At 43.1% G+C, this 27905-nt stretch overlaps 2 protein-coding genes and 1 long non-coding RNA gene across 5 annotated transcripts in view; 1 reads left to right on the top strand and 2 right to left on the bottom strand.

Annotated features, from left to right (window-relative positions):
- Positions 1-921: 921 nt before the first annotated feature.
- Positions 922-6255, bottom strand: LOC116816359 (uncharacterized). Its single transcript, XR_004371698.2, has 3 exons — positions 5974-6255; positions 3495-3567; positions 922-1887 (listed from the first exon to the last, which is right to left on the bottom strand). It is a non-coding gene; the product is annotated as an uncharacterized LOC116816359 (long non-coding RNA).
- Positions 6256-6360: 105 nt separating this feature from the next.
- LOC116816360 (L-lactate dehydrogenase A chain) lies at positions 6361-19904 on the top strand. Its single transcript, XM_032765507.2, has 8 exons — positions 6361-6446; positions 12007-12141; positions 13299-13416; positions 16013-16186; positions 16708-16881; positions 18062-18179; positions 18732-18855; positions 19089-19904. The coding sequence occupies exons 2-8, from the start codon at positions 12016-12018 to the stop codon at positions 19251-19253; spliced, it is 999 nt and encodes a 332-aa protein (XP_032621398.1). The 5' UTR covers positions 6361-6446; positions 12007-12015; the 3' UTR covers positions 19254-19904.
- A 2258-nt stretch (positions 19905-22162) lies between these two features.
- The window catches only part of TSG101 (tumor susceptibility 101), a 52796-nt gene continuing 47053 nt past the window's right edge, over positions 22163-27905 (bottom strand). For all 3 annotated transcript variants that reach the window (XM_075065112.1, XM_075065111.1, XM_032765503.2), the window contains 2 exons: positions 25058-25297; positions 22163-22466 (listed from right to left, as the gene is read on the bottom strand). In XM_075065112.1, coding sequence (XP_074921213.1) covers positions 22377-22466; positions 25058-25297 — 330 coding nt within the window. In that variant the 3' untranslated portion in view covers positions 22163-22376. The remainder of the gene's footprint in view (positions 22467-25057; positions 25298-27905) is intronic.

Below are 27905 nucleotides of genomic sequence, written 5' to 3'. Positions count from 1 at the left end.
ACAGGACTGGAAGGGACCTTTTGGGACATCAAGTCCACTGCCTGCCATCACATAATCAACTGAATGACAATAAAAGACATCTCAATCCTTTTTATCTGTTTCACTCAGTCCATTTTAGGGTCTAGTCTAGTCTAATCGACTTAAGGTATGTCTAAAGCACCTAACAGCTTGGCATCTAAGTGCCAATCCAGAACCCCTTGATAAAAATAATTAGCAATTGTATAGGTTTACATTTTTTAACTATTTTAAAACTGTTAATTAAGTAACCCTCAGACTATCACAAGGAGGAGGTAGTTAAATATTGTGATGATTCTATATGATTTTATGAAAATATGCTAATGAGTGTGAATATAAGTATGCTTCATGCAAAAGGTCTGTTGTAAGGTATCATTACATCTTATAATCTACTGACTGTGCTCATCCTATTTGTATAAATGTACCACTCTTGTATCTGAAACTAGAAATATGAATTATAACTCTGAGGGCCTATTGTAATTAGCCGAGGTGTGGGCCATTAATGGTGGTTTGGAGTCTTGATGACTCCCATCAACCAGGACGATTGACTGCAGATGGCTGTGTTACATACAGTACTTGCAAGTCTTCCTGCATACGTGTGTGCTGGCAAGTGGGTAATGAAGTCTTACAGTGACATGTGATCATGTCACCTGAACTGGAATCCATCTTTAACCTAGTGCTTTTCCATTGAGAAGGGGGGGAGGGTGTGGGTGGGAACCCAGAGGGACAAAGGATTCCCGCCTTATGCTAAAGATAAATGAATGGGTGGAACAGAATAAAGAGGAGCAGCCATCATGAGGGATCTCCTACCTACCACCTGAGCTGGAACAAGGGCTGTACCAGGGGAAAGGATTGTGCCCAGACTAGGAAGCCATCCAGTCTGTGAAAGAGACTTATGGAAACATCTTTCAGGGTGAGATTTTATTTGTATTCAGTTTCTTAGACATGGACTTGCGTGTTCTATTTTATTTTACTTGGGTAATACACTTTATTCTGTCTGTTACTACTTGGAACCACTTAAATCCTACTTTCTGTATTTAATAAAACCACTTTTTACTTATTAATTAACTCAGAGTATGTGTTAATATGGGGGGGGACAGATGTGCATCTCTCTCTATCAGTGTTATAGAGGGCAAACAATTTATGAGTTTATCCTGTATAAGCTTTATATAGAGTAAAATAGATTTATTTGGGTTTAGACTCTGTTTGGCGTTGGGCATCTGAGTGTTAAAACAAGCATACTTCTGTAAACTGCTTTCAGATAAACCTGCAGCTCTGGGGCAAGTAATTCAGATGCTGAATCTGTGTTGGAGCAGACGGGAGTGTCTAGCTCAGCAAGACAGGATGCTGGGGTCCTGAGCTGGCAGGGAAAGCAGGGACAGTAGTAGTCTTGGCACGTCACTTGGCAGTTCCCAAGGGGGTTCCTATGATCCAGCCCATTACAAATATTATCTTCATTTTACAGATGGAGAAACTGAGGCAGAAAGATGAAGGAATTCATCCCAGGGTGCAGAACAAATTAATGGGTAAACTAGGATGTAGATTAATAGATTCCTAGGCCAGAACAAACCATTGTGATCATCTCATCTGGACCTCCTGCATCACACAGGCCACGGAATTTCTTCAAAATAATTCCTAGAACAGATCTTTCAGAAAAACATCCCATTTGAATTCAGAATGTCCTGATGCTCAGTCTCCTGATCTTTTCTTCAGAACACACTGCCTGCTTCTGCAGATAAAACCCAATGGAGTTCATTGGGAGTACAGTCTTAGCAAGAACTTCAGAATTGAACCCCCAAAATGACCCTGTGCATGTCATAGCTTCATGTCTTTTCTCATCTTGGGGGTGGGATCAGCTTTGAGTTGGTTTTCCTGCAAGAAAAAGGACAGATGCAACTGACAAGAGACACCCAGATTGAATAATACCTTAAACTCTACAGTAAAGTATCAAAATGGACATAAAACCTCTTAATGCTGTATAATTGTTTTACCCAGAATACTGGAAACATCTAATGTGATGGTTAGTCTAAAGCCATGTTCTTATGCATAGTAGTGAGCCGTAGTTTACAGTTAAAGCTACCTCATATCACTCACTGAAAAAAAAAAATTCAGACTGAAGAGAATGTGGTGTAGGTAATTTCTGTTACTTAACCAGGGCCTAACTCAATGTCCATTGAAATAAATGGAAAGACTCCCATTGTTTTCAGTGGGCACGGGATGTGCTTCTAGCCCAGGGGAGGGCAAACTATGGCCTGGAGGCAACATCTGACACTTCAGACATTTTAATCCGGCCCTCTAGCTCCCACCAGCCGGGGAGCAGGGCCGGGGCTCTGCGTGGCTCCTGGAAACAGTGTCATGGCTCCCACTCACTCTTATGCATAGAGGCAGCCAGGGGGCTCCACACACTGTCCCCGCCCCAAGCGCCGCCCCCACAGCTCCCATTGGCCGGGAACCATGACCAATGGGAGCTTCAGGGGCATCGCCTGCAAAGGGGGCAGTGCGCTGAGCTGCCTGGCTGTGCCTCTGCATAGGCACTGGAGAGGGGGACATCCCACTGCTTCCAGGAGCTGCTTGAGGTAAGCACCACTGGAAACCTGCACCCCTGATGCCCTCTCACCCTGCGAACCCCTTGGTCCCAGCCCAGAGCACCCTCCTGGTACTCCAAACCCCTCAGCCCCAGCCCCACCCCAGAGCCCATACACCAAGCTGGAGCTCTCTCCCTCCCCTGCACTCCAACACCCTGCCCTACCTCAGGGCCCCCTCCTGCATCCTGAACTCCTCATTTCTGGCCCCACCCTAGAGCCTGTACCCCCAGCCAGAGCCCTCACTCCCTCCCACACCCCAACCTTCCAATTTCATAAGCATTCATGGCCTGCCATACAATTTCCATACTAAGATGTGGCCCTCAAGACAAAAAGTTTGCCCACTCCTGATCTAGCCTAACAATTTCAGTGGCCCCATTTTTGAAGCCTGTGAAAATGGAGAGAGAAGGCCAGTCATGTTAGAGAGAGGACAAGCTTCTCCCCAGAGATATGAAGGATTTCAAAACACTTTAGTAACTTTATATATACACACACCTCACCCATTGCTGCTGCAATGGAGGGCAGCGGCTAGGCAGGTAAGGTACGGGGGCTGAGAGGGGAAATGCGGGCCTACATCCAAATAAGCAAAGTCAGCCATTTAAAAGGATGACTGAAAAAGATTTGGTCTCCCGTCCTTGGAAGGGAGAATAGGAGAGAGACCATCCAAGTGCAGGAACAGTGTCCTTCATCAGCTCATTCCATACTGCTTGCATTGGCATCGGCCTCCTTTGTTTGAAATTCTCTGAGGCAGAAAATCAATGTCAATCATGCCTGAAGATTTCTCTCCTCTCAAGTGTGCCTGGTGGTGCTCTCGCCCCCACAATACACACATAAGAAAGATGTTGGTATTTGCCACCATACTTTCCACCAAATAATTTAGGGGAATTAAATACAAACCTCATAAAACCAGCCAGGTTTCAACATGTCATGGTGTTCAATTTGCTGTATCGCCACCTTGGGTTTGTCTAGACTAGGATAAAAACAGTATCTATTTTAAAACATGTTAGCTAATCTATGTTAACTCAACTCTAGTGCAGACAGGGCAAGTTGTTTTTTAACCTGTGTCGGCTGCTTGAGGTGAAGAGAAGGAGTTATAAGCAAGAGAGATGATTTTGGTCTTTGTGGCAAATACAGATTCCGCACAGGTGCCCAGAGCTGATATCATTGCAAAGGAAACACCGGGGTATATTGGAAACTATGCCTGTTTTTATTTTGCTTGGCTTACAGGATGAAAAGTGCACAAATAATAACCTTTTCTTTTTTTGGGAACCTAGAGTTCACCTCAGCCCATTGAAGTGTTAAATAACAGCTTGCCCTTTCTGCTCTAGAGTTTTAAATCATCTAGTCAAAGGGGTTTTTTAAAATACCCCTTTTAGCTTAGTGTCAACAGGCCCCTAGTCCTACTGCCAAAATCTTCAACAGTGATATGGGAAAAAAATATTCTTTCCTGACCAACTCTCCTCCAGCTGATAATTTTGTACCCTGAAGCATGACATTTAACTACCTGTATAATTTTATAGACCCTGGTATCTGGCACCCAACTCCATTTTGGTATGTGAAAAAATGCTAAGTCAGCAATGAGCTACTCAGATGCATATAAAGTTGCTGAAAGGGAAGATTCCAGGCAGGCATAACTAAACTTCCTGACCCCTCCTTCCAAGTCTATTGCTCAGGATGCTCTGTGAACTGGGAATAATGTAAAATGACAGCATGGTAATAAGTCACTTTGTTTTTTCTACATTCACTCTACAGCAGATTTACTCCTCCCTTTACCAGCGCTTCCCCTTCCACATCTGCCACAATTATTGCAACTCCTTTGCTCCCCCAAGCCACACATCACAAGCACCTGACAATCCGGATGCATCAGCAAACAGTGAAGAAAAAAAATTAAAAAACAAAACAAAGAATTGAGCAGCCGCCGACGAGCGAAGAGAGGGAGTGAAGGACCCGCCCCTGAATTGCCACCGAAGACCCAGACCTGCTGCCCCAACAACAGCTGGAGTGCTGCCCCCTTCTATTGGCCTCCCCAGGCACCTGCTTCCTTCGCTGGCACCTGGAACCAGCCCTGTGTCTAGTGTTACAGCCTGCAGGTTTTAGTATCTAATCTGACAGATGTATTTACAGAGAGAATGGACAATATTTTGTTGCTCTTCTGTCTCTGGATTTCATAAGTGTGCAGGTAAAACTCTTTCCTCCAATTGTGTATTTATGCATCTGTAAATGTTTGTGATCTTTTTCTCACCTGTGATTTTTCTCTGGGGCCCTATTACCATTCACAGCCATACCACTTTGGGCTGTGCTTCTCACCAGGTCTCCAGAGCAGGTCTAGGCCATGTCAGCAGCTGCATGAGGGTCTTAAAGGAACCAGTGATTTGAGGAAATGGTGTAGGTAAGCATAAAAGCCATGAGGGGAGGTTCCTCCACTGACAGTACAGAATTTAGGAGAAAAACATGAGTTTTGCATAGCACAAGGTAAACTTGAAGCTACAGAGACTGGCAGACTGCCAGAGTCAGGAACAGCTGAGAGTGACACTTAAAGGAGACTGCAGATGCTGCACGTATGGGGAGAAATTAAAATAGCAGTACAGCTTCTCTTAATTTGTGAGACTAACTGCAACAACCAAAGAGGCAAACCACATGAAGTGAAATTATGAAGTGGGATTCACTGGCATCACTACTGAACGTGGAAAGATGTGGTTAGGAAATATGTTAGCGACCACCTGTGAGCATGTTTTTAACACCCAGTTTAGACGGAGACAGCACTTAAAAACATTATCTGGTTGGGCAACTGTTGAGCATAACCATTAAACACACACTTTTAAAGGTGTTAAGTCTGGCTACATTAGGTGCTAGCAACACACCTTTTAAACAGCACTCAATACATGCTAGCTAACATGTCTTAAAAATATATTTTTCCTAGTCTAGACAAGGCCAACATAGATCCTGACCTCACACAGCTTAATGAAAGAGGGTGGGTCCGGGAAGGCATGAGAAAGTGGTCTTTACTCCAGAATGCTAATTAATCACTGACATTAAATAGCTATTAACAGACACATTCCCCTTCCCAACTCAGTTACTCAGGCTACTGTGCTATCCTAATTTCACTAATTCTTCAATTATCATAGAGCTTTCCAAGGGCAGGCAAGGCCTGTGTTTCTATCCTCCTTATATATAGATATATATCTCCAAAAGTAAACCTAAAAATCCTTCCAAGTTTCCTTATTCCTTATAAAGAAAGCTCCCACCCCCTTATGCAAGAGACCTTTAACATAGTTACGGATAATGGTTGTAAATATTCCGTGCCTCAGTTTCCCCAATCATAAAATGGGGCTAATTCACTCCACTTAGCTCCCAGGTAATCTTCAAAAACCAATACCCCTGCGCTGCACGTCCCCTCAGTGTGTACCACGCATGTCTTCCGGGCTCCTGGCCTCTGCATGGAGCGAAGGCCCCTTTGCAAATAGCCCGGTTTCCATGCAAGGCGGTAGAGCTCCTGGAGCTGCCTGGGCAAACAGCGCGGGGGTTCAGTTAGCCCCACGCCTCGGCTGGACTCTGCACCCCGCTGCTCTCCTGCCACACAAGCTCTCGCAGTAACGCCTGCTCCGCACCCCGAGGCGCCCAGGCGGCGGCACCAGCCCAGCCGTGCAGCTGGGCACGTCCCACTTGGGCTCGGGTGGGCAAGTCAGCTGGCCGAGCTCGCTCCGCCCCGCTGGCTACACGTCAGCCGCGGAGCCCTATTTATACCGCCCTCCCCGCCCCCCCCCTTCTCCCAGCAGCGGTACTGCAGTGGCGGCGGCGAGCTGGCTGGAGGGTTAGCACTGTGCAGTCTTTGCTGGCTAGATCGCGCAGGTAAGCCGCGGGCTGCCGATGCGGGGGAGTAAAGCGCTGCAGCATCCGCTTGGAGCAAGGGCAGCCCCCCCTGTGCAGAGACGCGGGGGCCGCTAGGATGTTTTTAGCAGGGGGGGTGTTAGTTGCATAATCCTCCGAATCATTTTTATTTTTTGTTTTGGGGGGGAGTGAGTTTCTACACCACTGGCTCATCGGATTGTTTTGAGGGAGGGGTAGGTGGGATCTGTGCTGCGATTCCTGGGTCACAGGGGTAGTGCGGCTTATATAACCTCCTTGGTCACTGATTGTTTTGTGCGGGAGAGTCGGCTGGGTTATAATTGTTCTGTGCTCCCTGGGTCACTGCGATTTGGGTGTGGGGTATAGAGACGGGCTACGTAGCCGCTAGTAACGGAATTGCTTTTAGGGATAGATGAGTTTAATCTCTGGACCACTGTAAGTTTGGGGGTGCAAGGGTTAGTTATACAACCCCTGTGCACTGGGAGGGTTAGAGCAGTCCTAGGTAACAGTATTTTGGGGGACACTGTGGTGATTTTTGGCTGCAGTCTCTGGGTCACTGTGATTTCCAAAGTGGATTGGAGCAATGGGCACCGTGGCTTCGTGCCCCGTGTTCTGAGTTCTTCCCCAAGCTGCAACATCCGCTTAAATAATCGAGTGAGTCATTGCTGTGGAGCTGTTACATGCAATTAACTTTTTTTTATTGTTGCTGACCTTCGAGTCCAGTCAGGATGCTTCCTTGCTGCGTGATAGGCATGCCCCTGGGGATGATAATGGTGCCACACTCGGACTGCAGGCTCCTGCTTAGCTGATCCCCTTTACGGGCTTGCTTAGGGTCTCCGAGCTGCAAAGACCTGATCCTATCTGAGGGGGGAATCCTGTGGTTGCTGGTGGCTTGGTTGCTTAACGTGGAGGGTTGCAAAACATTCAGTGAGCCTTGTTGCTCCTCTCCAGATTACTGCACCCAGACATCCCCGAGCACTTTCCCTTGGGCAACCCAGCATGATGAATTCTAGAAAGTAAAGGTGGGGCTAGCTTCTGCCTGTGGCTGGTGAGGAGAAGTGAAATCCGTGCACAGGATGGGAGTTAGCTTGGCTGGCCCTTGCCATTCTTCCTGGCATAGGAGGTGGCTCGGTAGATTAGGCATGCGAATGAAAGGAGGGTTACTACTGCATGGGGCAGCAGACCCTGACCTCTAGTCAAGCAAAGTCAGAATTCCTCTGCCCTTTTAACACACGCTGAGGACTAATCGTCCTCCTAGCCACCAGCCCCTCCTCTAGTCACCACCCGCTTTGGCTGGAGCAGGACTGAACACACAGAGGATCTGAAACAGCACTGGGCTGCCCGAGGTGGTGCTCGGGCTGATCTTACCTAGATGAAACCAGGGAGCCCCCACTATGATCAAGCAAAGCTTGCTGCAGACAGTAACACTGCAAGGGCTTGTAGGGAGCAGCCACGGGGTGGGTGGATGGTGGTGTGTGCCTACTCCTAAAACGTCAGAGAGCTATCCAACCTCTGAGCCTGTGCTGGGTAAAATTCGGGGACTCCCACCACCCCCAAGTCTGCCTCTGCTGATAGGGCCCTTTGCCATGCTCTGCTTCAACAGCCTTGGCTGGCATTCCAGTTACTGCCCCTAGGTGGCGGTGTGGAGCCAAGCCGCAGCCATTTGCACTTGGGTCTGGCAAGGCATTAAGCTCTGCAACCTGACAACCCGTTCTGTGTTGGAGTCCAGCGACAATACAACGTCCCACTGTGTTAATCTGATGCTCTGTGAGGAAGAAATACAGCTACGCAAACATGACACAGTGCAAGGGGAAAAACCCAGTTAATATTTGTTGTGACGTTTGTTTAAACAAACATGCCCAATGTTTCTACCATTGTGAAAAACCAAACAAACCCCAACCAGTGTGTTTTGGGTCAGTATCTGCTGTCTTGGATAGCTATTTCATTTGATCCGTGAGGAATGGAGCCAGTGCTATTAGTGAAGTTTGAGACGTGGGAGTCCTCAGTTATTTCTCTAGAGGTGGGCATTTTATAAATTACCACTGCTTTCTTATTACATGGCATCGCTTTCTGTAATTTTTTGAAACCTTGTGATGATAGCTCTGCTTTTAGCTCCTAAATATGCACTAACTTATCATTAATTTGCCTCGTGCTTAAGGAGACCCTTTGAAAAGCTGGTGGTTGTGCTTTGCAAGATGCATTTTGCTGGAAGCGCTTTACAAGTCCTAAAACACAACCTGGGCGCAGAGCCACATATCAAATAGATACAATCAAGTATTGATTTCACCTGATAATGGAACTATGCACTTGCTTTCAGGCTGTGCACAGATGCTTGATTCTTCATGACTGTCCCTAACTCCTTAGGTGGAATAATATCCCTCAAATGTATATTTCACGGTTGATGAAATACATCTGTTGGCTCTTGATCCAAACGTGATGTATCATTTTCTAACTTTTATCTTACTGAGGACTTGGCACATGTGGAGATGCTTCAGAGCAGCAGTTCCCAATCTTTACTGGTTCATGAACCACCTTTGTAAAAATTTGTTGTGATGTGAAGGGATGGAACATAGCATGGTGTGGGAGCCCCTGCTTTAAAGGACAAATCTGGCCTGTGGAGAAAATGTGGGTATTTCACATTACACAGTGAGCTGGGAAGCAGAGATGTTCCATATCAAAGCCCAAGACTCTGATCTCTTTGCCCACTGAGCCATACAACTAGGGGCAAGACATAGGAAAACTGGCATTATTAACTTCTACTGTACTGCATAGAGGCCCTGAGGGGCCTTTCCTGCTAGACTCTGTACCACATGAACTAAAGACAGCCTGGTAGAGCTTACGCTTATCATTTATCCAGTGCCATAACTGTAACCTACTTTAGACAGAGGAGACAGTGTGACCCTGCTGCTTATGAGATGCCATGTGATAGGAAGATGAAGTGACTCATAGTCCCTTAGTCCTCATATGTCCTACTCTAAAACACCTAAGTGAGAGAGTCTGCTGTTTAAACAAAAACCCTATTATCTTTCCCTGTTCCTAGATTTCACTGGGCAAAACCTGTCCCACAGGCATAATACAGCAAGTCCTGTTTTCCTTCCCCATACATCTGGGCAGCTATTTTTACTCACTCCCCTGGCTGCACTTAACTTGGCTAAGGGGGCAAATGGCAACAGTGGCTCTCCTGAAACTTAGAGCCTAAAGACAAAGGCTGTTGGGCCACAGGGTGCCATTTCTGAGTCTGCTGGCTGGGTGGTTCCTCACTCCCATGGATAACTGCACCCTGCCTCTATTAGAAGAGCAGCAGGAGCCCACCACACTGGGAGCTGGAGTCAGTCCTTGTATCAACACCAGCAAGGTTGGATGGGGTCTGAATTTGTGGGGGGGGGAAACACTAAGGTGACTCCAGGCTGGAGTTTGAAGACCAGTACTCCACACTGGAGTGCCTTCCTCCACAAAGACCAGTTATACTGATGCCAAGTGGAAGGGGAAAATTTCCGGTGCCTGTCTGTACATACTGAGAACAGTGCAGTGTCTTTCACTTCCCAGGGGTGGTCAGGATTGTCCTGTCTGCTTTTTCCTCCCCTTGATGGGAGAGAGAAGCAGTTTATTTTGAAGTGTATGTAAGTGCCTCTGAAAGGGGCCAGAATCATAGATCCTAGCTACTGAATCCCTTCATCCACAGGACAAACAAAGCCGTAGCAGTGCAAACTTGCACCTCTCAATGCTGACCCTGAGTGACATGCTGGAGCAGGGGGTTCGTTGTTCTGGCCCATTCTGTGCCCTGTCTTTGAGGGATGATAGTGGCTTTGTACGGCTCCTCCGAAGAAGCTGCACGTCTCTCAGATATCTATGAATAACCATGGGGGAGGGGAACACTTTCAAAAGCTTGTAGGTCACTTAAATGCTTTTGAAAAGGTTGCCCTATATGTTACTGCTTATGTCAGTGGAATTTGAAATTGTGTCCTAAGCCACTCCTAGACTGAGTTCCCTCATCCCAGCCAAAGATATCCCCCATAGCCTTAAACTACAGCAATTTGCTGCATTGGATTAAAAGTAATGGTTAACATTAAGGTTGTTTTCCAATGGGGATATCTGACGTGCTTAAATAAAGGAACCAGCCCCATAAGCTGTGGCTCAAATTAAGTAATATTGTAAAGACTTTCCCACCAAACAACTGATCATCTTTGTCAATCAAATGACATGCATGGACCATATAGTGCCAGATACCTAACCAGCAGGTATGTAACTGAAGAACTGGATATATTACTAATGGCATATTTAAAACAACGTTCATGAATGCTCATGCTGCCTCACCAGACCCTAACTCCTATCTCTCTTGTGATACAAGGTGCAGCTGAAATAGTTATGAATGCAGAAGCCATAGGGAAAGTATTCTGCTTGTAAAGCCAGAGGTGCAGTGTACTCCTCATGTAACAATATTCTACCCAGGGGACAAAAATTAACTGGTTCATTAATGAAAATTCCTCAAATGCACCTTAAAACTAATTAACAAGAGAATTTAGGGAGTCTGGTCACCCACTCCCACTTTCATGACTGGGAAGTCTGAAGTGAGCTTGAAGAGGTCTTTCCTGCTTGTATCCTAGAACTTAAGATACGGAAAGGCCCTAGTAGGTCATTTTAGCCTATGTCTACACTATAGCAGCTGCACCGATGCAACTGTGCCACTGTAGCACTTCAGGTGAAGATGCTCTAAGCTGCTGGGAGAGAGCTCTGCTGTCAGCTTAACGCCTTCCTTCACAAGCAGCTGTAGTTATGGCTGCAGGAGAACCTCTACCACTGACATAACGCTGTCCCGACTGGCGCTTAAGTTGGTTTACTTGCCTCACTCAGGGGGTGGATTATTCACACCCCTGAGTGCTGTAAGTTACACCAAAGTAATTTGTAGTGTAGACCTAGCCTGAGTCTAGCTCTAGTACTAGCCTGATCTACCTTATACAGTTAGGTCAGCATAACTACGTTGCTTACAGGTGGGGAAAATCCAGGAGTGGCATAGTTAAGAACTCTTCTGTCAACCTAGCTACTGCTTCCTGAGGAGGTGGACTACCTGCACCCTCCCATCTGCGTAGGTAGTGGCTACACAGACATGCTATTGCCACACAGCTGCAGCATTTTAAGTGAAGACCAGCCCCTTGCTGCTGGTGCAGTAGAATACCTGTTGCCAGACAGTGCTGTACTCGGAAACCCAGAGACGTGATTTTCTTTAACTAAGAAAGTCTTCTCTCCTAATATTGGAACGTGTTACTAGAGTGCTACACCAACTGTATAATCGCTGCCCATAATGCCTTATTGGGGCAAATCCTAATCAGCTTGCGTAGTATAATTAAATCAATTTATAGTTATTCGTGACCCACAAGTTCTCAATGGGAATGTACAGTTTGGGCCTCTCTCCTGCAAGCAGCATCACCGTCTTAGTTATGTGGTCACGCCTAACTTTCTTGCTTAGTAACAGGATCCATGATTATATGCACATTGAGTTCACTTCAGAGCTATAGTAATAACTCATATGCTTAGAGAAATTACATGACACTGCAATTCTTTTCAGCACTACAGGATGTCTGTTAAGGATCTTCTCATTCAAAACATTCACAGAGAGGAGCACAGTCATGCCCACAACAAGATCACTGTGGTTGGGGTTGGCGCAGTCGGCATGGCTTGTGCAATCAGCATCCTGATGAAGGTGAGTGTCAAGGTTTACCCATCCTCCATCTGGGACCAAAGAAAGCTGTGGAGCATAGCTAAAATATTAATTTATCTGGCTGGTTTTTTGCACCTTGTAAATGCCAATTGGAATATAGCTATTGGCTTATATCTTAGCTATACATGAGCTAAAAAATAACATTTACTATTAAAATGTTTCCCCAACAATTGCCAGCTTTCTGACTTTCCGGTACAGAACCCCATGTTTCTGATCTAACTGGGACCGGGGCCAGATCAGATAATGGAAAAATCCTATATAGAGAATAGGAAAATGTGAGGTTGCAGTGCTGTCTAGTGGCCACAAAGATCACCCGCTTCTGGACCTGTGCGTGCTGGTTGTTTGGTTAATACATAGCCAGATAATGGAAGGTCTGATAAATGGGGTTCTACTGGCTATCTGCCCAGGGTGGATAATTACAGAATAGAATATATCTGGATCCCAAACCTTTATTTGTACTACCAGAATGCCTAAAGCTGTTTGGCTTTAAACAAGGAGAAAATTGAGCTGTTGAATTGTTTATTCCACTATATACTGGAAGTAATTCCAGCTTAGATATGAGAAATGCTGGACTGAATGTAAATGTATGTATTGCACAGAGTATGCAGTGTCACTTCTAGAAAGTAATCTTTTCCTGGAACTTTTGGAGGTCGGGGACTGGTCTGTTGTAAATCTGAACTGCATTCTCCACACTGAATTACCAAACCATTTATTGATCATACCACAGATTACACCATGCTTGCTTTTCATTATTGTAAGGTAGTCATTTATAAACTGCTAGCTGTTGGAGTATGCTTCATAAACCATTTGTCTTATTCAGGTTAACATGTATGGAAACATGTTTACTCCACAGTCTAGTGACACTGTGAGGTGCAATACAGATAAGAAAATTACTGCAAGTTTCAATACTCAACACCGCCCCCCCCCCCAAAGCTATGACATTGATAGAAGTTCCAGCTAACTGAAATATTTGGTTTAGAATGAGTTTTCTGATCCTGAACAGCAACAGTTGGCTAACTACACTTAATTTATGCTGTTGCCATCTTTCTAAAGTCTGACTTCAGATTACAGTGAAACATTTTAATTCAGAAATCCAGCACACAAATTTGGTCTTTAATTGTGCTTCTGGCCTCCTGTAGGATCTGGCTGACGAACTTGCCCTTGTTGATGTCATAGAGGACAAGCTGAGAGGAGAGATGCTGGATCTCCAGCATGGCAGTCTCTTCCTTAGAACACCAAAAATTGTCTCTGGCAAAGGTTAGTGTTGGGGGTTTATTTTTTAAATACAGTTTCTAAATGGAGACCATCACTTCAGATACACAGTTGCTCATCCAAGTGTTACTTGATCTTTTAAGTCTTAGTATTGAACAGCAGGTTCAATCTGTTTCTGTTCATACAGAACGTAAGAATAGCCATACTGGGTCAGACCAGAAGTGCCAGCTGCTTTAGAGGGAATAAGCAGAACGGACAACTTCAAGTGATTGTCTCACCCAGTCCCAGTTTGTGGCAGCTGAAGGCTTAGGCACACCCAGAGAATGGGGTGGTATCCCTAACCATCTTGGCTAATAGCCTCTGAAGGACCTATCCTCCATGAACTTATCTAGTTCTTCTTTTAACCGCATTATATTTTGGCCTTCAGCATTCCATGACAATGAGTTCAAAAGGTTGACTCTGCACTGTGTGAAGTACTTCTTTATGGATGTTAACTTGCTGCTTATTTAGGAAACAGGGCACAAACTCCAGGTTGGTGAAATCTAAGTATAGAACTCACAATCAAGTGTAAACTCCCCAAGCACAAGAACAGCCTAAACATGGAGTCTCCATTGAAGATCTCTGTGGAAGATCAGCCTTTCACACTGATTAATACGCCCCTCCTGTCTGACTTAGAACCACTCAAATATGTCCTTACAATGTGGACTACAGATGTTAATGCACGCAGCAACTCCCAAACAAACACATTCTTGTAATTCTAATACCTCATGTAACCACACTGGTGAGCCAGATTACTGAGAAATGCATAGCTGGAATCATTCTGTTGACATGGGGACCCTGACACAAGTTAGCACCTGGTCTTCCAGCATCTCACACACCAGTCACGATTTTATAAACTTCTATCCTATTCCCCTGCCCTTACTTGTCTCTCTTCTTAATTTCTCCTCATAGGCAAGTTGTTCCATATCGCTGATCAGTTTGTTGCCCTTCACTGTAGCTTTTCTGTGTGTGGGGGGAGGGGGGGGGAGAAATGGTTCATAGCTGCCAAATTTGAATTTGTAACTCCTCATTAAAGCTTGTGGAGGTGAACACTCCTGTGTTCTGGAATTGGCCACTGGGGCTAGAACTTGCATTATTAAAAATAAATAAAATTTTTAAGTGTTTCAGCTTACCTGTATGATCCTCCTAGATCACTTTTCTCTGCAGCTGGGTAATCACCACCATGACTTGTGTTCTTGTCTACCACTCCTATTGGCTATAAACAGCTCAGATCATGCAAGTTTAAACTTCACAGTAGCTAGTGACTACGGCAAGTGTTAGTGCATAGTTTACTTATTTCTCAGCCAAGGAGTAATCTTTTCATCCATAGACAGGTCCTATCAGAACAGAGGCACTTTGTGTAGTTAAAAAAATAAAATAAAATTGTAAAACGTCACCCCATACTGACACTAGCCAGAGATGCATGCAAGACCACTACCTAGACCTCAGCTATTGTCCAGATAGGCTTGTCTCTCTAGGGCTACCATCAGCCGCAGTGCACCCAGTATTTCCTTTAAAGAAAACACACATTCCATGGGATGTAATATTTGAGCCTTTCCAACAGGGCTTTCTTCTCCGTCCTTCCATTGTTGGAGTCTCCTGTTATAGCTGACATGAGTCCTTGTTTCAGTGGCTTACATTCACCCAAGAGCAATCAATTAAGGGATCCGCAGCTATAACCACGTGGCAGGCAGATGTGGCCGTATGTTTTTGCCGCAGCCTGCTTTCTTCACTTGTGCTTCTTTAGCTTTTTCTGTATCGCTATTCTCAGTGGCTTTTAACCAGAGACCAACAGCTCTGTCACTATCCTGATCTATCCCTAGCAGCTTCCCATGTGTTAGGGTTGACTTGAACAGCTTTTAGAGAAGCTTTGGGGGTGTTTTAATACTTTTGTTACCCTCCCAGTGTACATGCTCCCATTTTCAACTGTCCATAAAACATGACTGTGAGTTGTGTATCATCCATATGTATGAGGTGACCTGCCAAGTGACGTTGTACTTGTATTATCAGGGATTCAATGCTAGTCATGCAGCACTGGTCCAGGATCTTGTTGGTATCTCATCCACCCACTTGACGATACATGGGAGAGACAGACAGCGCATGTGAAAATGCTCTAGTTGCTTAAAGTGTCTGCCACAGTGTGTCCACGTTTCATAGCTGTAGAGAAGAGTACTCACCACACTCTAACAAAGAGCTAGTCAGGAGAAGTGGTTACGGCACTAGCCTGAGGCTCAGGAGACTTGGGTTCAATTCTCTGCTCTGCCCTGCCCCAGACATCCTGTGCATGGATAGAATGGTGCTTCCCTATCTCACAGGAGTGTTGTGTTGACATATACTCATTTATCCCTCCCATTACTATACATACTTGTTTATGCACCCCATTACTATAGTATCAGAGAAACTTGTGCAGCAACACATTGATGCTGATGTAACTTTCTCTGCATAGCAGAAGATAACTGATTCTCAGGAGAGCACCATATTCCGCTAACTATGGCCTCTCAGCATCTTCAGACTTAAGAACTCTAACTTGAGGATGGTAGGAACGCTAGGCTTGTTCTGAGCTTTCTGTGGAAAGAATTAATGTTTGACACTTTCTTTGTAGACTACAGTGTGACTGCACACTCCAAGCTGGTTATCATCACAGCTGGTGCACGCCAGCAAGAAGGAGAGAGTCGTCTTAACTTGGTCCAGCGCAATGTGAACATCTTCAAATTCATCATTCCCAATGTTGTCAAGTACAGCCCTGACTGCACACTGCTTGTCGTATCAAATCCAGGTCAGGCTTGTTAGGACTGCTTAATAAAACCCTTGGTTCCCTGGCTCTTATGGAATAGGGCAGCATGTTTCAGAGAGGGGGAAAACTGATATAGTTTACTGGGCTGGGGATTTGAGACTACTTGCCTCAAGCTCCCAGTTCAGCCCAGAACTTAGGAAGAGGATGATGCAGTGATCCTCCAGTTTAAACTTGCCTGTAATTGCTTCTATAAAGCTCTTGAAGCAGAACTGTGTGTAATGGAGGCTGACACTTCTTACAGATGAGTAATTTAAGCCTCTCATGTAGCTGAAAAGGTGGTTTTGCTAATAAGCAACTATATATATATATATATATATATAGGGACAGTATATATCAGTTCTCTGCTCTATTCAGTATATTTAGTGTAAAAGAAAACAAAAAACCTTGCAGATAGACCCCTCACAAGAATCAGTTGGAATAGACTGTTTGTCAAACAAGGCACTAGAATTTTTTCATTAGTCTTTCATCAAGTCCTTTTACTAACCTGGCTATTGTATTAATAGTTGATATTTTGACCTACGTGGCCTGGAAGATCAGTGGCTTTCCTAAACACCGTGTTATTGGTAGCGGCTGCAATCTGGATTCTGCTCGTTTCCGCTACCTTATGGGGGAGAAACTGGGCATCCATTCTCTAAGCTGCCATGGGTGGATAATTGGAGAGCATGGAGATTCTAGTGGTACGTATGAAGCTCTTCTTATCTTTAGCTTTATTCTGTTTGTGGCTTTTTTTAAAAACCACAAATTAGGTAGTAAGGGGTCAAGACAAACTCTACCAAGTTCCCAGGAAACACTAATATTCAATCTTTTTTGCAAAGAATTGCTCATTAGGACCTTCACATGAGGCAATTTAAGGAAACACGCATTGCCTTCCTTAACTTAGCTGTGGTATGCAGTAACAGATGATCATCTATACTTGACTTGGCTTGTTCTGTTAGAAAAGGTCATTACTGTAACCCAAGAAGGGCCAAAACCTGCAGACTAAATTCTCCCAGAACTCTCCAGCAGGGAGCTGAAAGAGTGGGAGGGTGAAGCTCTTCCTGGCAAGGGCCTATTGAAAAATGCTGCTGTTGTCAGATATCAGAGGGGTAGCTGTGTTAGTCTGGATCTGTAAAAGCAGCAAAGAGTCCTGTGGCACCTTATAGACTAACAGACGTGTTAGAGCATGAGCTTTCGTAGGTGAATACATGCATCTGACGAAGTGGGTATTCACCCACGAAAGCTCACGCTCCAAAACCTCTGTTAGTCTATAAGGTGCCACAGGACTCTCTGCTGCTGTTGTCCGACTGGCCCTAGACTTGATTTTTAATTCCAGTCATTGAGTCTTCACGCATTTTTGCCCCCCCCTCCCCTTTAAGGAACTTCAGTGCAGGCCTAGGCCAGGAATACCTAAGAGTGTTTTGTTCTGTTCAACAGACCTTCAAGTGATTGTTGAAACAACATTGTCTGGGAAGGGGAGACTTCAAAATTCCTTCCCTTCTCATCTCACCAACCCCTCATGAAACTATCTAAATAGTCCCTTATTGTCAATTCATTCCTTGACCAATTTAAAAAACACAGACTGACCACCTTTAACCTTGAGATGCCAAAGGTAAAGAAATGGGCTCAGATCCTCAGACAGGACTAGGTTCACAAGACCTATTTTAATCCTGTAAGATATACAAACCTTAATTTTCATTATTAAAAAAATGAAATTCTTACACCCAAGCCGCAATGACACTTGTATAGCAACAGATTCACTCTAAGTGTTACGCTAATTGTCAGTTTATATTTGGGTGGAGTGAAATTAGGATTTGTCTGGTGGATTGATAAATGCTCTGTACTGTGAAGTAACTTGTTAATTTTATGTATTTATCTTAGTACCTGTCTGGAGTGGAGTTAATGTTGCTGGTGTCTCCTTGAAGGCTCTGCACCCTGACATAGGAACTGATGCAGACAAAGAGCACTGGAAAGAGGTCCACAAACAGGTGGTGGACAGGTAAAGAGCAATTCTATACTAGAACAAGTTGCTTTACTCTTAAATGGCACAGAACTACAGTGCGTAATGTCAAATGGAGCAAATATGTTATGGTATTATAAATCTGCTGCAGTATCAGTGTAACAGTAACAAATGTGAAGATACAGAAATGATACCACTTAATAGGGAGCCTTGGTAGCTAACATTCACCAGTCTAATGGAGAAAACAAGTTGTTAATTTCTGGTGAGCTGCAATCTTGTATGCCCAAGAACTCTTACACAGATGAGTAATGAACCTCTAATTTTCTTCAGTGCGGAGAACCCAATACTTTAAATCTGGTTAACAGGTACTTCGGTGCTTGACTGAAACAGAATGGGTGGAGTTTTTAGAAGTGCTTAATCCTGTAGAAGGGCACAAGTCCAGCTGAAAGTCAGTGGGAGCGATGCCACTGAGTTGGGTGATTTTTTTGGCACTCATCCATTGTTTTAAGATTTCATAATCCAAGTTATAATAAACTTCAGTTTAACCATTTTGTTTTTAGAAAATGTAAAGCAAGTTCTTTACCTTTGCAGTGCCTATGAGGTGATCAAGTTGAAGGGATACACGTCATGGGCTATTGGTCTCTCTGTGGCAGATCTAGCTGAAACTATTATGAAAAACCTAAAGAGGGTGCACCCAATTTCTACTATGGTTAAGGTGAGCAGCAGCTTGTTAACACAAGAATGGTGGCAGTTTCTCTGCTTTGAGAAACTAATTTACAGCTGTACATATTGATATCCAGAGCTGCCTAATTTCTTGTGAAATTTGGCTAACAGTTTAGACCACTGGCTTAAAAGAAGTAACAGGATGGGCTAATACTTGAAAATAAAGTAAACAAAAGTTATAAGACACCCATATAATCTAGTAATATCCTTCTATTTCCTTTTCAGGGCATGTATGGAATACATGATGATGTCTTCCTAAGTGTTCCTTGTGTGTTGGGATATAATGGCATTACAGATGTAGTAAAGATGACTCTGAAGAGTGAGGAGGAAGAACAGCTACGGAAGAGTGCAGATACACTTTGGGGAATCCAGAAGGAACTGCAGTTTTAATTCTTCTGTCCTAGCACTTCACTATACAACAGTATAGGGGATTTGTCTTTTGCACTTTTTAAGTAGGTCAAGTCCTTCGATGTAGGTACTGACTAGAAACATGTAAAGCTAAAATCTATGACCAACTCAGTTTCCTGAAATTAGAGTATGAAGTTATTCTGTGGCTTTCTTTTCCTATTCACCAAAACCAGTATTTGTAGCCAGAGGTGGATCACAACCTAGTCATTACAGTTAAGTGGTATAAAGTAGATCTAGCACTCCTTGTAAAACACCACCACCTAGCAAAATTCTCTGCCTTTTTCTCTTAAGTCAGTTCAGAAAAATATAACTGGTTTCACAACTGTGTAGTAAATGTAGAGACCATCGTATTTCTTGTATTACAAAAGATGGGGGCAAACCAACTCTGACCAACTTTCTGACTGATAGATTAAAGTTCTCAACTTGTTGCAGGTCCAAATGTATCTTCCTAACTGCTTCGGAATCTCTGTGCATATCTTTTCTGAAGAACTTAATTTTTGTGTACTATACTGGAATAGCTGTAAATCTGGTTCCTAGAAATGTAAAAACCCAGGACTTCGTATACAACAAGTAAAGGCCACTGCAAGCATTCAACTGTACCAGCCCTAACACCAAATAAACCATGAACTGCTACTTCCGTTTCCTTGTCTAATTTTACTTTAGCGCTCAAACATGGATCACACACAGAATTGCCCTGTTCAGAGTTGTCCCTTTGAAGCACAGCACTAGCCTCTTTCAGAGGGAGGATACTGGGCTAGATTGAAGTCTGCCTGATACAGAGATGAGTACACCTCCACAAAAGCTTGATATTTAAATTCAGCTTCTCAGTATAAACACACCCTCTCTACCATTTCTGTAGCTCCATTATCTCAAACCTTTAGCTATTTAATATTCAGTTAAAGTGGGGTTTCTTTTACTAACTTAGTTATTACATAAAAATCCCAGTACATAGATGAGCAGCGACTACAGGGGCTCAGTACTCTAGAATAGCATGTCTTCTGTATTTTGACATGTAAAATAGGGATTTAAGAGCTTAACTTTTGGCACTCAAGGTTAAAACTAAAACCCCATAAAACAATTCAAGGTTTTGAAGTGCATGCTTGCTATTAAGCTAAAACAAACCAATGCAAACTCCATTCCAAAGGAAAAACAGGATTTTTTCCTTACCTGTAAAACTGAACAGAGTAACACTGCCATCTGTGTTAATAGGATCCATCCTTCTCTCTCCACAGGTGGTTGACAGGCAAGTCAATCAGAACAAAGGTATGCCATACTAGGGAGTCTCTGCTGCTAGTGCATACAAGGAAGCAGGCTAGCAGCTTCCCTAAAACTTCATGCACTAATAGAAGCAGTTAAACCATACAGAACAGCAATAAGAGTAATCCATTCCCCCACTATAGATATTCACTGAAAATCTTATTAAAGGTAGGGAAGGGGGAAAAAAATCACCTTTTTGTAGGGAACACCTCCAAGTACTCTCTACTAATAAGGGCCCTAAATCATAGTAGCAAGCTGATTTAAGGAGGAAAGAAAATGCATCTTGACTGAAGAAAAAATAAATTGGATTATTGAGTTACAGCCTTTAGACTATAATTTAAAGAAACAGACCATGAGTGCAGGATCCTTTGTCCCACTTTAGGTCCAGAAAGAAAGTAGGGAGGGACACATAGCTCCTGATTAATGTGAAAGCAGGGCATGTTTCTCAGAACCAGCTAGTTGGAGGAAAAATAATTACTGGAGATTTGGAAGGGGGGAGAGTGGAAGCAGTTTTTGTACTTATGTGACAGTAAAAAAAACTCAACCAAAACTGCCATGTTGAATGAAAGAAAACTTCAAGGAATACCAGCTGTAGCTCCAACTCCTGAATAAGAACATAACACTACATTAGAACAGACGTACTGGGTCAGACCAAAGGTCCATCTAGCCCAGTATCTGTCTACCGACAGTGACCAATGCCAGGTGCCCCAGCGAGAGTGAAGCAACAGGCAGTGATCAAGTAGCTCATGTCATCTGCATTAAAACTCCTCATGGAGGTGTCTTCAGAGTCAGACTCCAAGGATGAGGAAATTTCTCTTCATCAGACTCTTTTGGGAGATACACATTGGTTTCCTTGGCCTCTTACAAGAGGCAGGTTATTTCATTTAGCATAAAAACAGCAGATTGCTTAGGGAAGTGTGCTTCTTGTTTTGGGCCCTTTAGAGTATATGACCTCTGCACTTCATCTGAAGGGGAAAAGGACAGGGAAAATTTGGTTTCCATGAAGGATTTGTTGAGGTAGCCCATACCAGCCCTAATCTAAGGAAGCAAATGACCTCATCAAGTTGTTCAGACAAGGCAGTGGTAATTAGTCACCTGGGAAAAGAGCAGGATCCATTAGTATGGATTATAGAAAGCAATTTGCACCATAAACAATTTAAGGAAATAGATTTTGTTTCAAGCTTCCATGAAGTGATTGAGTAAAAGTGTTATGTACCTAAGCATAATTTTTAAGGTTAACATTCCCTATTTTGTCTGTTTTTATGAACTGCAAGACTGACAGATATTTGATTGTAGTATCTACATAGAATGGGGGAAAAAAATCACCAGTTTTTGCTATGGTCACCTTGCAAGAAATCTCATTTCCTGGGTGACAAGATCTAGCACAGACGTCAAGCCTTTACACTGGGCATCCTGTTCTTTAATTTATAATAAACTTAAATGACATACAAGCTATACTTAAAGCAACTGTGTTTATTCTTCCTATTTCTGGACACTGAAGAAAAGACGTTTCCAGGTCTCAGCAATGTATTATCAATATGCATGTTTGTCAGGGAAATAAAGTTGCACAAACTAGGAAGATGTATCATTTGAAAAGGAAGTATATATTTTACACAAAAACATAGGAAGAAAAAAACTATGCAACAAGTTTTATTTCGCATTAATCCACCAACACAAAAAAAGATTACAAGGAATAGAAAGTGCATTAATAAAAGCTAGTCTTTACCAAAAAGAAAATATATTGATTCAAAATATCTTACACTTGAATGGTGTAATAACTTATTCTGGTCACCTACTGATTAAAAGAAAGAGTGACTGTTTCATAAGGAGCCCTACGTCCTGGAGAGGTCAGTACAGATCACTGAGTCCAGCAGTCTTTCTTGCCTTCTGCATTAGCGCCCTCAGCTGGAATTGCTTGCGTGACAGAAGACGTACATGCTGGGGAAAGAGAGGATACAATTTAGTGTAGCCATCAACTTTATGGCCTATATTACAAACAGATTATCTGCAATCCAAAATTTTAATACTTTGGATAATCTGAGAGCCAAATGTGATTTTATTTTTGGAAATGAATATTTAGGCTTTCAGGGCCAAATCCTGATTTGAGTAAACACAGTAAGGACCTCAAAATATGTCCCAAAGTAAAATACTTCACACTTTCTGCAAACTGCAACACACAGTACACAGAACTTTCTTTGCTAGAAATAGCAATCAAATTCAATTAGGTATCATTCACTATGGTTTATTGTTAGTGAATTAAGTATCTGGTAAAAATATATTCAGATTTTTGGAGAGTATAACAAATTAAATTGAATTACTGTAGATTATCATTGTGCCTCCCATGAGACACAACAATACCTGTCTGAAGACCGCACTGGTGAATGCAACAGCCAACCTGCTTAAGGACCAGATGTTAAGCCATTATCTGGTCTCTCCATCTATGGGATACTAAAGATGAATCCCAGATTTGAAGTCTCAGCCCAAACTGGAATGTCAGTGAACTTCTATTAGAAAAAGGAACTGATAGTATTTATTTCCTGATTGATTGCCTAGGAGCAGACTACTAGACTTTTGAGTGACTTAGGCATTGTATTTACGAAATATAAAAGGAGTGAGTATTAACTAAGATGGGCACACAACAACTAGCTTTAAAAGTTAAATAGTTTACTGAATCAGTTTAATTTTAAGCATTTTTAATACTTTGTTTCAAAATCACAGGATTTATTCACCTGCAAAATAAAGGTGAGGTATCTTTTTGCCCACTGCATGGCATTTTTCATCCTGATCCTTAATTAAACATTTAGCCTATCAACTTCCCTTTAAATGCTTTGACCTATAAGTGAAGTTAAGACAAGACTATGATCAGCAACTCCAAACCCTCTATTTTCCTTCCTGCACCCCAAGATAGTCATTAAGTGGGCTGCCAAAATGTCTGGTTGCTCAGTTAAGTGGTCAAAATCAAGTCACTCAATATCTGCTATATGTCTCCCATCTAATTAGAAGGATTTCTTATGCACAGGGCCAAAAGATGTTTGAAATACTTGTGAATTATAATTCCAAAAAGTTTGGATCAATATTTCAATGCTACCTGTTAGGTTATAAATGAAAACAGACTCATAGGGATGAGGCCTTTTATTGCACTAGCCATTAAAAAATATCTATACTACCATTCCATGCCGGAGATAAGTTTTTTACAGTGAATCAGTGTGGTGTTAGCTACCTTTTTATGGAATGGAAAGCTGGTCAGATTTGTTACAATTCCTGTTTCTAAGTTGAGTGACAGCTTATAGGCATACCATATGCAGAACACTACAATTTAGTGTGCCTTTATACCACTGGAAAGCAGAGAGATACTGAAAAAGAGAAGTGACTTCAGTAAACTATTTCCTAGATTTAGGCCTCCCCAAGTATGCAACTGGCTCCACATAGGTGAACCCCTGAATCCTTCACAACTTCACCCCACCCTTCTTAACCTAGCAACTTACTGTGACATATATCACTTCTTTTGCTCTGCCAGTGTCCCAAGCCCTTAATACCCGCCTGTCAGCTTCTCTTGTAAAAAGCCTCCAGGCTTTCTCCCACACGCACCTTGCCTTCCTGCAAATGCCTCCCTTAAGACTCACCTCTGCTGTAATCCCTATAAAACCCAGCCTGATAACCACAACTAAGCAGGTGACAAGCTGCAACTCTCCTCTTCCCCTTCTTTCCCTTTTCTATACTCCACCTATAAAAATAGATCACTGCCACGTTGAGCTAATAAACTGTGTCAAATCTTCACCATACTCATAAACAAACAAATCCATAGGCAGGCAGTGGTAATGAGCGGATTCTTTTATAGAAGTGGCTTCTGGGTATCTCTTTGTCTATCCATACATATGGTTTGCTTGCCTCAAAATCAGACAACCTCCAATAGCCAACTGAAGGCAATGCCTAAACCAGTGTTTTTCATTCGGTCCTCTTTCAGTATCCGGCTATGTCTTGATCCAAAGCCACCCAAGCATTTAAAACTCTGCTTGGAATAGAAAAATCTGATTTAAGGAAGAAAAAGATGAACACGGTGGAGCATTAGGCTATGGGAAGTGAGTTGGTGGTCTGTGTCCATTTCTGTATCCACACTACCACAAACTCTTAGTTAGCCATTTCAGCAAAGGCACCAAGTCTAGAATGAGGGTGGAGACTGACTGACTAACTGCTCACCTTTACACTTAGTTTCTCCACAATCAGGGTGAAAGTGCATTGATAAAGCAAGGCAGGCACACTGGCACAGCCACTATTACACCTGGCCTAGTAACACAGGACTTCAGTCTACAATGCTGTTAACTAGGGACTTTTCACAAGCACTGGGATTCCTTTTATTAACTGACGTTCTCTTTTTAAAAAATGCAGACATTTTTAAACCTACTGGTTCCCCTTTGGCAAAAAAAATCCAGCAACACAATCTCAGGACAGACACAGGAATTTTTAGTGCCAAAACGTTAGTCAAATACCTAATTTTCAATGCACATTCAAAAATGTCTTGAGAAACCTACCTTTAGAAAGACATCTAGGTCAATAACCCCACGTCTCAATGCTTCTCCTAAGTAAAAGATGGTGTCTTCAATGGCATTTTCCTCTGCATATAAGTTCAGAATCTGTTTGTAAAGTGGTGCTGTTGGAATGATAACTTCATCTATGTCATTATTTTCTGACTGATTTTCCATTTTCTCCAGTGCAGAACTAAGTTCTTCATCTTTCTTCTTCAGAAGATCAATGTTCTTATCAACTTCAGCCTAAAAAAATATTTAAAATACTTACTCTGTTAAATGACAGATTTCAGAGTAGCAGCCCTGTTAGTCTGTATCTGCAAAAAGAACAGGAGTACTTGTGGCACCTCAGAGACTAACAACTTTATTTGAGCTACAGCTGTAGCACACGAAAGTTTATGCTCAAATAAATTTGTTAGTCTCTAAGGTGGCACAAGTACTCATGTTCAAGTACTCCTGTTCTTTTCGCTCTGTTAAAGTTCTTGAGCTCCAGAGGACCTCTTAAATTTTACTTTGATACACATTTGAAGAACTCTAGTTACAAAGAAAACATTGAAAAATACTCCTTCTTTTCTGTAATTTTGTCCTGCTTTCCTCACTTTTTCTTAGGTCCCTCTTAGTTAAAGAAGCAAAATCCCCACAAGTTTCAAAATAGGGATTACACATATATCTGGATAATATCTTGGGTATAAGATACTTTTGGTCTTGTAAAGTTAACCCACAAAAATAGTTATCCCCTTCATTCAAGATAACCTACAGTTACGTTTTGCCAAGATCAGCCTATAATTGTCCAGTTCTAACAGGTCCAGTTCCCCATTCTCCAGTGCAGCAAGGCTCTCTTGCAGACTCACTAGCTCTGGCTCAACAGAGACCCTGTGGAAGCAAGATGGCAAGTAGGGGTTGGGGAAGAGATGTAGTTCGAAGCCATGAGGGGATGAGCAAAAATGTGGGTGGCCAGAGGCATAATGAGATATTAGCAAGTATGATGACTAGTTTAACAGGGATGTGTGGGCATGAGGGATGGAAGAGGCTTTTTGTTGTGGGGGGTGGGGGCCGTTGGCTTGAGGGTCAAGGGCTATGCAGGGAGACTGAGGTAGGGATGGAGTCCAGTGCCTCTATGCCATGACACTGGAGACTGAAATGCTCCCCAGTGCTGTTGCCACAGTGCACCAAAGAGCTGAGACAGTGGCAAGGACTGGGAACTGACTGTTTTTATGCTGAGGTACTGGAACGTGAATGGCTCCTTCTGCTGCTACTGCCGCCACAGCTTCCTGGTATACCAAAGCAGCAGTACCAGGAAGAGCCTCTGATGTGCAGAAGTCTCAGTGCAGAGGTTCCGGGCCCCATTCCCCCCAGACTACTCTAATCCCCTCCCCTCCTGAAACTCCTGTTTAATCTTCCCATGCACCATGGACAAGCACCACAGGTAGTTGAAGGAAGGTGAGCAACCACACAAAGTGAGGGCATAGTGTGAGTGAGGTTAAGAGCATAGGAACAGCCATACTGGGTCAGACCAATAGTCCATCTAGCCCAGTATCCTGTCTTCTGACAGTGGCCAATGCCTGGTGCTTCAGAAGGAATGAACTGCAGAGGCAATTATCTAGTGATCCAACCCCCGCTGTCCACACCTAGCTTCTGGAAGTCAAAGACTACGCTCACACAGAGCATGTGGTGAATGGCCATTGATGGACCTATCCTTCATGAACTTACTGAATTCTTCTTTGACCCCACTTATACTTTTGGCCTTCACAACATCGCTGGCAATGAGTGCTACAGTTGACTGCGCGTTATGTGAAGAAATACTTCCTTTGGTTTGTTTTAAACTTGCTGCCTACTCATTTCATTGGGTGCCCCCTGCTTCTCCTGTTATGTGAAGAAGTAAACAACACTTCCTTATTCACTTTATTCACACCATTCATGATTTTATAGACTCCTCTTATTTGTCACTTTTCCAAGCAGCAAAGTCCCAGTCTTTTTAACCTTTCCTCACACAGAGGCTGTTCCACACTCCTAATCATTTTTGTTACCCATCGCTGTACCTTTCCAATTCTAATGTATCTTTTTTGAGATGGGGCAACCAGAACTGTATGCAGTATTCCAGGTGTGGATGTACCACGGATTTTTATAATGGCATTGTGATATTTTTCTGTCTTTTCTATCCCTTTCCTAATGGTTCTTAACATTGTTAGCTTTTTTGACTGCTGCAACACATTGAGTGGATGTTTTCAGAGATCCATGACGACTTCATGAGCTCTTTCTTGAGCCATAACAGCTAATTTAGATTCCATCATTTTGTATGTATAGTTGGGATTATATGTTCCAATGCACATTACTTTGCATTTAACAACACTGATCGTGATCTGCCATTTTATTGCCCAGTCACCCAGTTTTGTGAAATCCCTTTGTGACTCTTCATAGTCTGCTTTGGACTTAACTATCTGGAAAAATGTTGTATCGTCTACAATTTTGACACCTCACCGTGTAGCCCTTTTTCCATATCATTTATGCGGGGGAAGAGAGGGGACACAGGATCAGAGAGATGGTCATCAGAAACATGATGTGCATGGGATGGAGAGCAAGGTAAAAAGGGGAATGGTGGAAGGGGGCCTGGAGTGGGAAAGGTAGAGGAGAGAGAAGCTGAACACTGAAGAACCACCTAGCATTTGTGCATTTGAGGTTAAATGCTGAATTCATTTAATACAACAGCCTGACATATAATCAGTAATCAGTTTTAATATCAACTGTTATTTCTAATATAACATTTTGAGAAGCTTCCAAAAATATTACCAAATCTTACTCATGAACCAGGAAGAACTAGATTAACTGCCGTATATACTTGTTCATTGGCCCATTC

The sequence above is a fragment of the Chelonoidis abingdonii genome, chromosome 4 (assembly GCF_003597395.2).
Source record: "Chelonoidis abingdonii isolate Lonesome George chromosome 4, CheloAbing_2.0, whole genome shotgun sequence".
In the NCBI taxonomy this organism is placed as follows: Eukaryota; Metazoa; Chordata; order Testudines; family Testudinidae; genus Chelonoidis; species Chelonoidis abingdonii.
This window is presented reverse-complemented; position numbering and strand designations above follow the sequence as displayed.